We start from the raw sequence: 15,118 nt of genomic DNA, 5'->3' as shown, positions 1-15,118 counted from the left end.
TGCATTTCCAAAATAGCGATTTCCTATTAGGAAATTGCTCTTTTGGAAATGCAAAACCGGCCCACTGTAAACAAATGGCATTGGATTTCTTAATTGAGATTTCCTAAAAGCGATTCATATCATTTTGCGAGTCACTATTTAGGAAAAATCAAAATTGTACATACATGGCCCTAAACCAATTGCAGATGAGATCCTCCAGTGGATGCGTCAGTTTCATTACCAGATTCAAAGTCCCATATCACAGTTTGCGCCCCATCCATGACAACCTCATTTAGCTTACCTTGTTCCTTTCATCATTCCCTTTTCTACCCTCTCCCAGCTTCTGGACAGGGACCCGCCTCTTTTTCTTACCCAGTCAGTGAGTCAGTGTCCTGCATTCCATGTCTCTGTTTATTGGAGATCACTCCTAGGGCCAGATGTACGAAGTTCCTATTTTGCATTTACTAAATAGCAAATCCTAGGAAATTGCTGTTTAGGAAATACAAAATGGAATGTACAAAAATAGAGATTTCCTAATAGCGATTCCTACAGACTAGGAACCGCTATTAGGAAATCACTATTTAAGAAATACTACGCCATTCGTTCTTATGGACCTAAAGGGCAATATGTATGAACGTTTTTGCGTTTCCAAATTTGCAATTACCTACTAGGAAATCGCAAATTAGGAAATGCAAAAGCAAGGGTTCCTAGGGGCCTACGATCACCCCTTGATGCACCCCCAAAAGAAGTTGTGCACATGTAAAGCACACAAACATCCTAGGGGCATTTGCGTGCTACATGGCACTTTAAAAAATGCATTTTGAATGCGTTTTTTAAACTTGCACATGGTTACCATCGACATGAGGGCAATGCTAATAGCATTTTCTGAATGCCCATTTCACATCTAGGAAATGCTTTGTACATGTGCTTAGTGTGAGAGGACAGTTCTGACTATCTGGGCCTTCCTGATTTTTTCTGCTTTTGAATCACCTGGCTTTTTTCAGCTTTTGGATCACCTGGTTTTTGACCTTTTACTGTGAGGGAGCCTCATAGTTTTTAACTCACCCCCAGTTTACCACCAGTGCTGCCTTGTTAAGCAAAGACTGCAGTGACACTGCAAGGGTAGGAGGATCAGGGCTGGTTACATGTGATCTCATGTGAACCCATGCGAGTGCTGCGTCGGGAGGATCCCTGCACCTCCAGAACTGCACCTAGGTAGTCTGGCACAGAAGCGTTCATGCAGAGTGGGTGGTGACCTGGAGTAGGTCTTATGAGATGTGTGTACACAAGTGAGTGATAGTGTGCTTTCTGTCTTGATTGTAGTGACACTCCTTTATATGTCAACGGGAAAGGCTGGCTTAGGGCGCAACTCTAGTTCCCTAGGGTTCACAGACTCCCAAGTTGCACCAATGTACACTCTAACGTGTATTAAAAGAATAATGCAGGAGGTTACAGAGTCATATTTGTACAGCTTAGGGGTCTTCCAGGATTGCCATCTTTCTCTGACTCAGCTCAGAATTAGGGCCAATTACTGCTCTGTCCAACTACAGGAGCAGGACCTTGCATCAATCAGTCAACTGTCATTCTGTGCCAGGAACCGGGCCCGCACCAGGCCCCTCAAAGAGGAGGGGCTCCTTGGAGGAATTGCTGGAAGAGGTTGTGGCAAGAATGTCAGGGAGGAGGGTCTGAGTCTTTCAGAGTACATGTGGCAACTGACTCCTAGACAATGCCATTTTGAGCAATCCCAGAAGACTGTGCAGGAAGGTTGGGAGAGGGGCAAAGAAGTGATGTGACACATCAGGAAAGGCCAGATGCACAGCCCTGCTGGACACTTCTGCCCCCACTTAAAAGGGCTTGCACAGGGCAGGGCTCCCTCTCTTGGCTGTGCTTCTCTGCAGAACACTGGGACTATGTGTTCCAGCTATCCCAAGCTATTTTAATTCCTCCTATCTTGATTCTACCTGCCCATCTTTTGGTGGTGCTGTAGTCTGCTCAATGTCAGGTCTTTTTGTAGCTAACGTGGTGTGATGTGCTATTGTTAAATTCCGTCACTCGAAAAATCTATGCAAAAAACAACATGTCCATTTTGACTAAGATGATTCATGTTGTCCAAACAAGTAGCACAAAGCAACACAACTTTCTCGGTGATATGTAATTTCTTCCTGTCCAAAGCATGAATGGTGTACCCTCATACCCTCACCATAATCCCAACCATACCTTATGTGCGTCCATTCTCTATACTCTAATGAAAATTTACTATACCTGGTGTCCCTACAGAACTAGAAATGAGGCAAGTGAGGCATGTCTCTCTCTCACTCTCACTCACTCTGACCATTACAATAGCAATGACCTCTGAACAGTCCTGGCTTAATTTACTGATTTAGCCAGTTTTGATTCTGAGTAGGCCTGGAAAGGAGACATCTTTTTAGATACAAAAGATTCCACCACATTTTAAATTAAGCTATTACTCTATGAGAATGCATTAGTTTTCTTACTACACAACTCCAATAGTATTTTGTCTATTTCTGTCAACTAATAAGAGTTCAACTTCCATGTGTTACTGGATAAGGGGATTAGCATATTTGTGTTACAAACGTTATTGTTTGTGTAATGCAAAGTTGAAAGCAAAACATTACTTTAATTAATTTTAACTTTAAAAAACACCCCAGGTGTATGTCAGTAAAGAAGAAGGAACTTCAGACGAGATTCTTCCTAAAGATGAATCAGCTAAAGAGACTGCATCATCATCAGTTCAGGAAATGATTAAGACTGGTATGGACACAATTGAAAAGAGTGTCTCCATCAACGAAAAACTGAACTTTTCTCCTGAAGAATCTGGAAAGAAGCCTACTTCAGTGAGCAAGGTGGCAACAAGTGTTTCTCCTGTTCTCACTGAAGATGATAAGAAGTTGCCAGGCACAATATTTGAGGTATGGATAAATGATCCTATATTGTGAATTAAAACAATGATAGCCCCCATTACATAACGTGTATATAAGGTGCACACAATTATAGCGAGCACTTAATATGAAAGTAATGATAAGAGTTTACTGTTAAACTGTTAAATTGTGATTTGCCTAAAGAAATATTTCTTAAATACTTACTACAAACAATTAACTTTCATTTAGTGGCATATTCTATGACATCCGGTCAGATTGCAGAAAATACACCAGAGTGAATAGGAAAAATCTGACATAAGAAAAAATAAATTAGCATACATCTCTCTATCATCGTTTCACAACATTCCTGATGTCCAGATTCTTCTCCAACACTGCCCTGCCAGTAGTAAAGCTTGCTGGTTTCCTGCTATGCAAGGCCCCAAAATTTAAAGGTAGTTATGCACTATTCTGCCTCCCTCCCTGTTAGTAAATAAGTATATATGTTTAAACATATATCTAATGCACATTGCAGGCTGACCCTCTGTAGGAACTTCAACATGCCATAAATGTGCATGGTGTCATGTAACTAAAGTGAAATTTCCATTTAATGTATGCTTTGTTTCCCCCTTACCTCTCATTCATAATCATGCCACACCTATTGACATCTCTCCAACATTCAAATTGTATTTTGTGTCCTCAAGTGGCATTCTTTAATGTGAAGACATACCTGGGGTTCTGCTCCCTCATCACCAACTAATAAGTGACCTGAAGATGGGAATGCATTGATTAAAATAGTGTCTAGCTATTTGGCATTCTCATTTGCACGAATCTACCAGTGAAAAATGTGTTTTTGCTATAATCAACAACGCAAAACCTATTGGTTGTCCTTGGAAAGGAAATTGTTGCACTGGACTATTGAGGCAAATAACAGTGCAAGATTGGAAGAGGGCCCTAACAAATAACTGCCACAATATGGCAGCAGATCTCCAAGGCTGAAAACATAGTTGTCGTCCTATGAAATTAATGAAGGCACAATTCAAAATGTACTATTCAAAATATATCAACAGCCCTTATAATACTCAAATATTGCTGTCTAAACACAGTTTGTTTCCATGTTCATTATTAATTTCACTCTTTGGTATGTTCTATTTTGCAGCACACTTGCTGGATTCTGGCTGGTTTGTGGCACGTTGGAGAGAAAACAAACCTCTAATATTTGGGTCCAAATTTAGGCTTGTTTAAAGATGGGCAGGAACATGGAATCCACCAATTTAGGAAGATATTCATCTGCCCTACCATCAGTATTTCCCATACATTTGAAAGTGTTTTTCCCTCCAAGAAAGCCTTAGTTTGCTCAACTATTGTCATACTCTTTGCACAACTCCAGTTGTCCCAGGACTGCTGGATGATAGGCCTGCTCTCTTTGGGGGTGGCAGGTGATGCTCTTTTTTCCCTTATGTTGAACCACCATGAAAGGTTGTTCACTGGCCATGAAATAAAACATATCCTTGATGCACTTGAAGAACACTCAAAGCATATTTGGGGCATTATTTTTTGTTTTTCTACAACAAAACAAAGCACTGGGGAAGGGACCTCTTCCTTAAAAGCAAAAACAAGTTAACTAGCTTGTTATGCAGTAATGACATTGCAGATTGGTCGACATATAGCAATGTTGACCAAAAAGCCCAACTGACATAACAGAGATGTTTATGTGTGGATGACAGGTTGTTGCAGGTCTGGTAGAGAGAGGGTACCTGCTATTCATGTGGTTTTGGAGCCAGAAACTAAATGCCTCCTTTTTTATTCCAAATGTGAGCTCTGCCGTGCTATGTTGGCATGGCAGACCTAGCTACACCTTTTTTTCCTGAAGACAACCCCTTAAAGCAAGTTTTTTCCTCTAGAAAAAAAATCAATGTCCGAGATAGATTTTTTTCTAGAATGTGGTGAACTTTTTCGCATTTCTCCTGTCCAGGATACCCACTATGTCTATGGAGGTCCAGAACAGGGTAAAAGCTTGTGAGCATAGAATCGAAAGGTCGACCCTATGAAGAGCGAACCTCCTAATAGCGCATTTATTGACAATTGGGAGCGCTGAAGTTTATTCTCACGGCGTAGCCGCCAACGGCTTTACTGACCTCTAAAGTGAGGCAGAGCAAAGAGAGTGATAGCGCATCCAGCCCTTATAAATTACTTGTACTTGGACACGCTGGAGTTCGGTGAACCTTTTAGCCGAGTTGGGCTCTCCTCATCCAAGAATAGTCGGATCACTCAAATCAGTAATCAATAACCATTGTAATCAATACCCAATACTTAATCAATAGACCAAGCAACACATTAGAAATCAATAATAATCAGTATTTTGACGCACCATGACCTTTCAGTCATGAATAATCACACCAGTTTGTTAGAAGTTAATGAATTTATTTCCCTATATTAACAAAGCTAGCACAATATAAGTGAGTCTCAAAATCAAATGATATATGTATACGAACATTACTAGCTATCCATAGCGGCGGAAGAAACGCAATCTACGCAATCTACGCAAAATCTGGATTATAATACACTCGGTTATGGCAATGCAAATCACTAATATAAGCAATTGAATTTGTCTAATTTCATACATCGGTCAGCATAACAAGATTTCAATTTAGCATGGTGCATCAAGTGAATACCTTAATTAACCTCTAATTAGCATTGGCATGTGGGGCTTCATGCAAAACGCATTTAGTCAACACAAATTTAGAAAACTTCTAGCTTGGGCCCTATCAAAATAAGCAGTTGGTACCTAGGAAGGAAAACATAATGCATAATACAATTATCCTTTCACATTTACCAAATACAATCAGCATTCAAGAAAAGTCTTCGTCCTTCAGGTACCGGTTCGATCAGTATGGGGCAGATTTTAAAGGGGCAAAGTTAAGGGCAAGTTTCCTTGCGGCAGCAAGGAACATGGGGTAAAAGTTACTGCATGGGCAAGACGGGGCAAAATTAAAGTTAAAGTCCCTAGGGTGAGAATTCTTTAAAGTCTCTTTCTCTGCGACAGAGAAAGGTATCAAAATGTCATTAAAGATAGCTTCTTGAATCTTGCTTCAAAATGGCATCAAGGAAAATGGCTGACTTCTCTTTGTCCGGTGGGTTTAAGTAAGAAACATTCCAAATTCTTCAGGGTCTTCCATTGGAGGGTTCATAGGGTGGCTTCCTTTTGACCAATGAATAGTGTCTTTCTCCTAGTACTAATTTTTACATACATCGTCCTTGGAGCCTTGGAACACAAGTTGCAACAAAGTTTGCCAATTAATTTTATCTTAGTGCTTTTATTGTCTGCACCTGCAAGAGCTGACCTTGCATCAAAGAGGATGAAACCAGCCTAGCACGAAACCTTGAGATAAGTGTATTTAGTCATCTCTACTGGAAAAATACAACTTTAAAGTAAAATAGTATGTCTCTGTTAATACAAGTGAAAACCACGCAGTTAAAATTTGAGACCAGGCAACTAGGCCAAAGCCTCTGCTAAATTTAAGCTAAGCATATAACAGTTTTAACAAGAAAATCATAGAATACAATTGCAATTATGACGAATTACTACATTTGTCAATTCTTCATGATTAATTAAGCCCGTTTATAACAATGGCGAACTACCCCGTGGGCACAATTTCCCACGTACATTATTTTTCTTTGCTAAAATCACACTACCTTATACGATTTTGGTTACATGATATATGAATATTTGTTAGTCCTTCTTTTCTGCGTCATCAAGAGTTAGAAATATTTTTTGGCAACTGTCTGTTTCTTACCCACCTCTAAATTAGGCTCTTAAATGTGTGACTGAGAAAGAAGTTACACACAGTGATTTTAGATTACTAGAAATGGTGACATTGGGTGGATGATTCACTAAAGTGGTTCCATACTTCCTGTAGCTTCTGTAAATAAATAAAACTGTTTTTGTAGTTAGATTGCTGTCACAAACTGGAATCTAGGTTATTAATGAGTTTAATTAGAATTTAGTGGTAACTCCATGAATGGACATACTCATCTTTTTAACTCCGTTGTTTGCCATGTTGTGCAGCATTCATTTGTTCAGCCCACCACTGTTTTGCAATGTAAAATGCAGAAAGGTACTTTAGGGTTCCTGTAATCCTTTGTGTCTATGGAAACACTGCAGGTGGCTGTCAGCAAAAAAGAAGACACACCAGAGAAGGTTCTATTGCCGGAGGAGTCGTCTGAACAAGACAATCCTTCCCTACTTCAGGAAATGATCGAGGCTTTTACCGACACTAGTAAAGAGGAAGAATTACACCAGAAACCTGAGCCGTCCATCAGTACAGGAGCTGAGATTTCTCATGAGGACTCTAAAGATAAAGATATTTCACTTAAAGAAGAGTTGTCAGCTATTTCTGAAACAGTGACTGACGCCCCAGAGAAAGTACACAGCGGACTTCTTCAGGTATTTTGAAATATAATCTAAAATGCCCCTTTGTTAAAAGTATCGTAAATAATCTGGTTCAGCGATGAGTTCTGTGATAATTTTTATGATTGTCTTAAAGAGGTTAATGAAGTCTGATGTAATGCCATATCTTGATTATAGAGGAAAGTGAGGGATTGAATGCTTGAAATCATCCTAGCCATTGGTAATTACTCCGGGACACAGTTCAGACCATTATTTATTTGGCCACAGTCAAGGAACAGCCGTTTACAAATCACTATTGTTCTGCTCCGACAAAAACAATCCTCCTGAACTGCAAATGTGAGGTCCCCTCTGACCTGAAATACAAGCAACCTTAGAACAATTTTACCCTCTCTATGGCTCATCAGCAAGCAGGAGCTTGAGTCATATGCCTTCTTAAGCATGGAACCCTGTTCTAAGGGTACATGTTGCACATAGGGGGCCGCTCTAAGGAAAACAAGAAAGTGATGGATTGATTACTTCAATTAATCTCATCCATTGGTAATTACTCTGTGCTCCAAACCAGTTAATCTTTTGGTTGCCCACCATTCCTCGTCAGGCACAAACGAGCCATATGCAAATAAGCACTGAACCTGCTCCAATAGATATTTGATGGAATCCAAGTGCAGAATATGTATTCCTTCACAATGTAAAATATATTTTATGTCCTGAACAGTCTTGACAGAATTGTATTGCTGCCTCTACTATCAAAAATACACAGGGAAAAATCCTACAGATTTATTTCTGAATGATGTTCCACTGAATTCAAAATACATTGATGTAATTTCCTCCTTCTCCTCTAACCACCATTTGAAGGCATACCTGGTGTTTTAATATTTTCCTGTGTCTCAGTATAAAATAGGCGTGATTTATACTTGGTTCTGCCAGGGTGGGCATTCTTGTATCTGAGACTTCGAATCATTAAATAAACCCCGCTGTTGGTCGTTTGGACCTTTGTTCGTCAACAAGGAAAACTGAGAAGGAGCTATCATGTACATCAAACACCGCACATTATAAACAGTGAAATCCATTTGAGACTTCACAAGAATTACTAAAGAGAAATGATGTGAGTTCAAGGGCTTTATCAACAAATGAATTCAACTTGAATTCAATAAGTAACAATTTTAGACATCAACGTTCGAGAATCATATAATTAATTAGTATTTCAGTACAAGGTAAAATACAAGATTAGTGGGCATAACAAATAAAATCGAGAAACATACAGCAAGTGTGTTCCATAAAGGATCTCCCTCACCTAAATAATCAAGTTTTAAGCATAAGTGTCAAATTGTTAAAAAGGCAAAGAAAGGTGTCAGTTCAGAAACTGAGATAATAAAAATGCAAAGGAATGAAGCCTTTGCGCTTAAGCAATAGAGAATTTTGCAAAGCTAGAAAGTATTATCAGCTATAAATCAGTAGACATCTCTGGGTAGAAGAGAAGGGCTACAAGGGGTCTGCTCTAGGAACATGCTATTATAAATCTGCTAAAACATATTTACAACAACTGACACATTTCCTGTCCTCAGTGTCCAGTCAGTTCTCAGCAAACTATGGGAGCAGGTGAACTTCCTTGTTTCTCACTGCTTCACAATAGGCCACAGAATCACAGCCTTGAAATTATACATCGTCCACATCTTGCGGTTCCCGCAAGTCTTCATAACAAATGCATTTCTTGTCATCACCTCTTCTCCCAGTGAGAACCTGTTAGACCTGGCATCCTTGGTCTGGTTTCCCCTAACTTTTTGCCCTCTGGCCTCCCATTTCGCATATATTGTTTCTGCTAGTTTTTAGGGCTCTGGGCACTTTACCACTGCTAACCAGTGCTAAAGTAAGGTGTTTTCTGCCTAAAACATGGTAATATTTGCTTATTCAAAATTGGCATATTTAATTTACTTATAAGTCCATAGTAAAGTGCATTACCTGTGCCCAGGGCTTTTAAATTAAATGCCACTGGTGGCTCTGCTACACCGATTGTGCCACCTACTTCCGTAGCCCTGTCAACATGACTCAGGGCTGCCATTGAGGAGCCACTCTTTACCATTTATTTAATTGTTGTCAGCCTATCCGGCCATAACAATAACACACAATAAATACCAATCCATCACACTCGGTAAAAATCGCATTAAATAAAACGTCTCAATAAAAAGAAAAAACTGTCCTTGAATTTTGATTTAACATGTGCAAAAATGTATCCAATTTGCCCTACATTATCATAAAACTTGGTCTATGACCATAATTTGCATAAAACTCTTGACTTATTCTAGAATAAAATTATAAATCTAAAATGTAAATATCTTATTCTGGCACTAATCATCTGGGACCTTACGGTGCCTGCCAACAGTTTAATGGTAACCCAGGACCTAGTCCCGTTTACAACAACCTGCACCGATTTCCCAAGCTAATAATAGCTATGGGATAACACAAGCAATTATACTTGTGCCAACTGTGGGTGCATTGATAAACGTAACTTCCATGCTTCAAGTTTGTAAGTTGAGACCTTTGTCACAATGTGTTTCTCGTCTGATCGCATACATAACACTTCCGCCTCTTTGCACTTCCTGACTCCGTATGATCTAAAAAGTGGACGTAAATACAAATTGTGGAATTTGAGCGTGAAGTGACATAATAAAAGGAAGTGGGATAGTGTTTCTTGGCCACCATGAAGACATAGACAACATTCTAATCTGCCCGAAGGGACGGGTTGCCATCTATTGGTCACCGCCATCACTGGTAGTGTGCCCATACGAAATTTAAAATAGAGAACCCTTTTTTCTTCCGGATAAATACTGTCTATGAAAATTGCTGGTTTAAGCTCTTGGTTAAACAAAAAGTAACGCTTAAATAAAGGGCTAAGTGTCTCACACATGCTCTGAGTCTTTTGCTCCCAGTATGCCTTTTTTATGACAGATAAACTAGGCCTTCTGATTTTTCCTGGATGGAGCCAGAGGTCTTCCTGGCCGATAGCAGCCAGGGTGGTTGAGATGTGTTTGAACCAGGGCAATTTCCGATGACTTTGTAGATTCATGATGTCCATAAGTACATCTCTATATGGTTTGAGTTCCTCTTTTGCCCAAATACGGATCCAGTATCTTATTGGAGCCAGTGCAATGTAGTCCTCAACCTTTCTCATTTGTAGATCAATTCTGATTGCATTCATTGGTGTGGCGTTGCCTAAACAAAGTAATCAGCATAAAAATGTATTCTCGGTTACTTGTATTGATGGAGTCTTTCTAAATCCCCAGATCTCTGCGCTATAAAAAGCTGCGGCCCTTGCTTTTCTTTTATATGCAAGCAGTGCAGAACTCACAGAATGGTTGCCTGTAGCTTTTGCGAATCTGAGTACCGCTCCAGCTTGTTGGACCAAGGAGATGTTACTTTTATAAATTTGTGGTTTCCATGTCAGTTTTTCGTCCAGTCTGCAACCCAGGTAGTCATAAGTAGCCACTCGGGCCAAAGGCTTGTTGTTTGCCCTAAAAGTCGATTGCATCGTCTGTTTTTGGTTAAGAATCATAAACTTTGTTTTCCCCTCATTGATTACCATGCTCCTTGAGGTGCAAAATGATTCAAAACCCCTTAGTAGTCGATGCGTTGCTATCTCTGTTCTTGCCAGTAATACAGCGTCATCAGCAAAAAGCAGGATAGGTATACTTTCATTGGCTAGTTTTGGCACATCCAGATTTAATTTCCTCAGGTCTTGACTTACTTCATTTATGTAACAATTGAATAAGGTTGGGGCCAAAACGCAGCCTTGTTTTACGCCTCGCTGGATTGGAATTTCTGCTGTATAATCATTTCTCGTAGTATATCTCACCCTGGCAGTATTTCCTGTATGCAGTAGAATTAACAGCCTTAAAAATTTTCCCTGTATACCTATTTCCGACAATAACTGCCATAATGTTTGACGATTTACACTGTCAAAGGCTGTTTGAAGATCCACAAAGACCAAATGTAATGGACAATCTTTTAGGGTGGCGTATTTAGCGCAGATCATGTTCAACTTAAAAAGTTGATCTGTTGTGCTTTGGCCTCTCCTAAAACCAGCTTGATGTGTCGATATTAAATCTCCATCCTCTAACCATTGGTCTAGGCGCAACTGAATCAGTTTGGCAAAAATGTTTCCAACACTATCAAGCAATGAGATAGGCCTGTAATTGCACACCATGTCCCGAGGCCCTTTTTTGTGAATTGGAACGATTATTGATTTCTTCCAAGAAGTAGGGATTACCTCGTGGTGCCAAACACTGTTGAATAGACGGGCTAGAGCAGGTAGCCATAATGTTAGTTGGCTACGATAAACATCTGAAGGGATACCGTCTGGGCCTGCAGCCTTGTACGGCTTTTGGAGGAGAATAACTTGTCTAATCTCTTTCTCACTGAATTCCGGTATTAACTCCATTGCACATGGAATGGCATGGGTTACTTGCATGGAATGTGTGCTAGGGAATTTGTTAGGGACTAATTCATTATGGGTTTCATTTATCGATTTAACAGGCCATTTTGATGGTACTACATAGGTCATTTGAAGTGGAAATTCCTTACTTGTTCTTTGATTACTGCCTTCCAGCCCTTGAGTAAGACTGTTTAAGTTATTAGTACTCCCGGATGCCGTCTTGACCTCTTCCTGATACAAGGCGGTAAAGTGCTTTACCCAGAGTTGTGGGTTGATATTCAGTTCTAGGTTTTTCGAAGGGCCTTCGCATCCCCACCTGACTATCTCCCAAAACTTTTTGCATTTTCCTGCCGATATTGCCTGCAGGAGAAATTTCCAGAGCGGAATATCTTCCTTTTGTATCTCAGTAATTTTTTGTACTGTTGCCTGCATTCATAAAAATGTTGCTCATTAAAGTCGTTCAAATGCCGATTCTTTAGCGCTTGTGATAGGGTCTTTTTTAGTTTCAAACACTCTTCATCGAACCAGCCCTCCATCGTATTAGGATTAGTTTGAAGATGCTTGGTCCTTTCCTTTGTTGTTTGTAATAGCAGAATATTAAAATTATGCAGGAGGGGTAAAGCTTCGTTAACTGGTAGGTTTAAAAACGTGCTGAGTGATAGCAATCAGGTTTGACTAGGTACACTCGTATAAGATTCATCCACATTTGACCTTAATATGTTTTTACTATTTGGTCTCATGGTTATTGTTAAGCTATTTCCGTTAAATGGAGACTCAGCCTTCCCTGGGCTCGTGTCCGGATGGACTATCTCCATTAGCAATGGGTCATGGTCACTCTCGATCCTGTCCCTTATTTCCATATCGATGACATAATGCCCGGCTTCGATGTTTATTGCCATGTAATCGATTATACTTTGTCTTTTTCCAGTTCGAAAGGTAGATTTGAAAGTTCTATCTGAATTTGTACTTCCGTTTAATGTGCGGATTCCTCCTTCTATTAATGCTTCAAAGATTAATTCTCCTTTCTTGGAGTCTTGACAACGTTGGATGAAGGGCGTTGGAATGTTCCAAACGTGATCTTCCTCTACTACTTGTTCATCCCAGAGGATAGAATGGGATTTAGTGTTGAAATCACTGCATATCAGTAAAAAGGTTTTACAAAGCTGGGGAGAGCGGTTGTTCGTGTGACCTAGTGCTGGGTTCCTCCAACCCTTAGTTCTTTTGCTTAAGATATGATCCTTAAGGAGCCGCACACCTGGCATGACTTGGACCCGGCTAATAGGAGGGAAATACACGTTTACTATTTCGAGTGATCATTCCTCATATTTTACTGCAAGCGTCTGGATTTCCTTGCTTAATACAGCATGAGTTACTACGTAGTTTCCCAGTATTGAAGTTCTGATCCAAATGATCAGGCCTCCCGATGGTCTTCCTTCCTGTCTGTGCAGTTTGAAACTGCCACGTCGACCTGACAAGTAAACCATCTTTGCAGGCCAAATCCTTCCTCTTTAATACATGTAAGTCACCCCTAAGTTAGGCCCTGCATCATGCTCCTAGCTGCCTACTTCATTCATGTACGTCTTAGCACCTTATTGCAGGAGGGAGACTTCTAGGGATCCTTTACTTTCATTACTCGTTTTCTGGCTCTGGGTCATTCCATGATCGCCATCCATGCCATTGGTTTTCATGTTTTCATTTTTGCCATCTCCCATCTTCTGACCTGTGCTTACCCCGGCTTCCTGCCCAGTTTGTTTCTTGCCTGCCATCTCTCTGACTTTTGGAGCTCCCTCTGATTTCTGTTGTCCTTTTTTCCAAAACCCATGTTTGTCACTATTTTAGAGTACTCCCCACCCCCCAATCCCCAATATTTCTGATTCTGATTTCTCAGTCCTTTTCAGTGGCGGCTGCTGCGGAACAAGGGTGGTGGATCAGGGGGGTAACTGTTGGGCTGGGGGTTAAAAAATAATAAATAAACCATACCTGTCTGCCCCTCCCCACCACCTCCGTTGCTCCTCGTCCTCCCAGCAGTCACTGGGGCACATGCTCCCAATCTAGACGCTGCTGTCATGCTAAAGCAAGCATGAGAGCAGTGAAGGGATTGACCTAAGCCGGCTGGTTTGACGCTCACTAAGGTACAGGGAGCCTGTGCTATATCTCCAACCTGGCTGTGGACAACAAAGCTGGGTTGGAGAAATGTAAGTGCGCATGTCACTTTGGCTACCCTAAGATGGCCGGACAAACCGTCATGCACACTTTACAGTGTCTACCGCTCTTCCTCTTTATGGCCCGGCCCTGTCACGCCCTAGACGTGCTATCAGACAGTAACAAATAAAATGATACTAAAATTATTTTATTATCACTATATTTGTCACTGCCTGACAGACCAGGGGGACAACGCTCCTACACCATTTAGGAGGTGCTGCCTGTCTTCCTCCAAATTTGACTCTCCATGCACATCTCTTAGCCCTGAAGTGGTCCCTGTCTGAGAGCATGGCTTGATCAGCCGCTGTCTGAGTCAGAAAGTCATAAAAAATAAGCCAAAAACGACATGTCTAGTTGAACTAAGATATTTCCAAGTCAACATCACAAAACAGAAATAGTTTTCTATTGTTTTCCACAGCATGCCGGGTGTACTGCAGTGCTTTACTTTCTGCTGAGAGTTGCAGGTGGTTGGAAGCAACACTCGTTTTTGTGAACTGGTAATAGTTTTAATAATCAGAAGCAAGAGACAAAAAAGCAGAAAAAAATAAAAAGAAGGAGGTAGAGAAATTGTAGAAAACCGATGTAAAAGGGCATGGTTAAGTGAAATAAAGAGTTGGGAAATGAAGCGGGTTGACATAGAATCCAGACTAGACAGCATTTGTGTTCAGCAAACCCAGCATTCAGTAACTCAGGCAGAAAGATCTGGGGCCCCACAATGTATTTTTTTTCTTTTTTTTCTATGCAAATGAAGCCGTTGTGTATTGTTACCCAGATCTAAAACAAATAGGTTTCTTGTAATCCAAAACTGAAATATACTGGGTGTTCTTCTGAATTTCCTGCACCTATGGCCCCCTCACTACCAAAGTCAATAGAAGATGATCCTGATGTCTGATCATCATACAGCCTCTTGGTCTGAAGGATATTTGTTGTCCTAACACCCATCCATTTTCCCAATTTGAAACATATGTCTTTCAACTCCATAGTTCAAAATACAGCTTTCTGCCTTGAAAATCTAAACCCCATCCATCATATTTGCTCATTCTCATTGAAGCAGAGAGGCAAAAGAAGTAAGTTTGCCTCCTTCATCATTGGTTGACTGTTGAACGCTCCTATTTTAAGTGAGACTTGACTGAAGATTTTGTGGATCCTTGGTCATTACTTCTTTTCCAGCCCCTCTGTGGTTTTCCAGTAGCAACATCCCCCTTTGTGGTATCCCTTTTAAAC

General features: G+C 40.5%; 1 protein-coding gene across 9 annotated transcripts in view; it reads left to right on the top strand.

Annotated features, from left to right (window-relative positions):
- The window catches only part of SYNE2 (spectrin repeat containing nuclear envelope protein 2), a 1,823,309-nt gene that overhangs the window by 585,053 nt on the left and 1,223,138 nt on the right, over positions 1-15,118 (top strand). For all 9 annotated transcript variants that reach the window (XM_069207355.1, XM_069207357.1, XM_069207362.1 and 6 more), the window contains exons 51-52: positions 2,649-2,909; positions 7,021-7,302. In XM_069207355.1, coding sequence (XP_069063456.1) covers positions 2,649-2,909; positions 7,021-7,302 — 543 coding nt within the window. The remainder of the gene's footprint in view (positions 1-2,648; positions 2,910-7,020; positions 7,303-15,118) is intronic.

This window comes from Pleurodeles waltl, chromosome 9 (genome assembly GCF_031143425.1).
Source record: "Pleurodeles waltl isolate 20211129_DDA chromosome 9, aPleWal1.hap1.20221129, whole genome shotgun sequence".
NCBI classification, from domain to species: domain Eukaryota; kingdom Metazoa; phylum Chordata; class Amphibia; order Caudata; family Salamandridae; genus Pleurodeles; species Pleurodeles waltl.
This window is presented reverse-complemented; position numbering and strand designations above follow the sequence as displayed.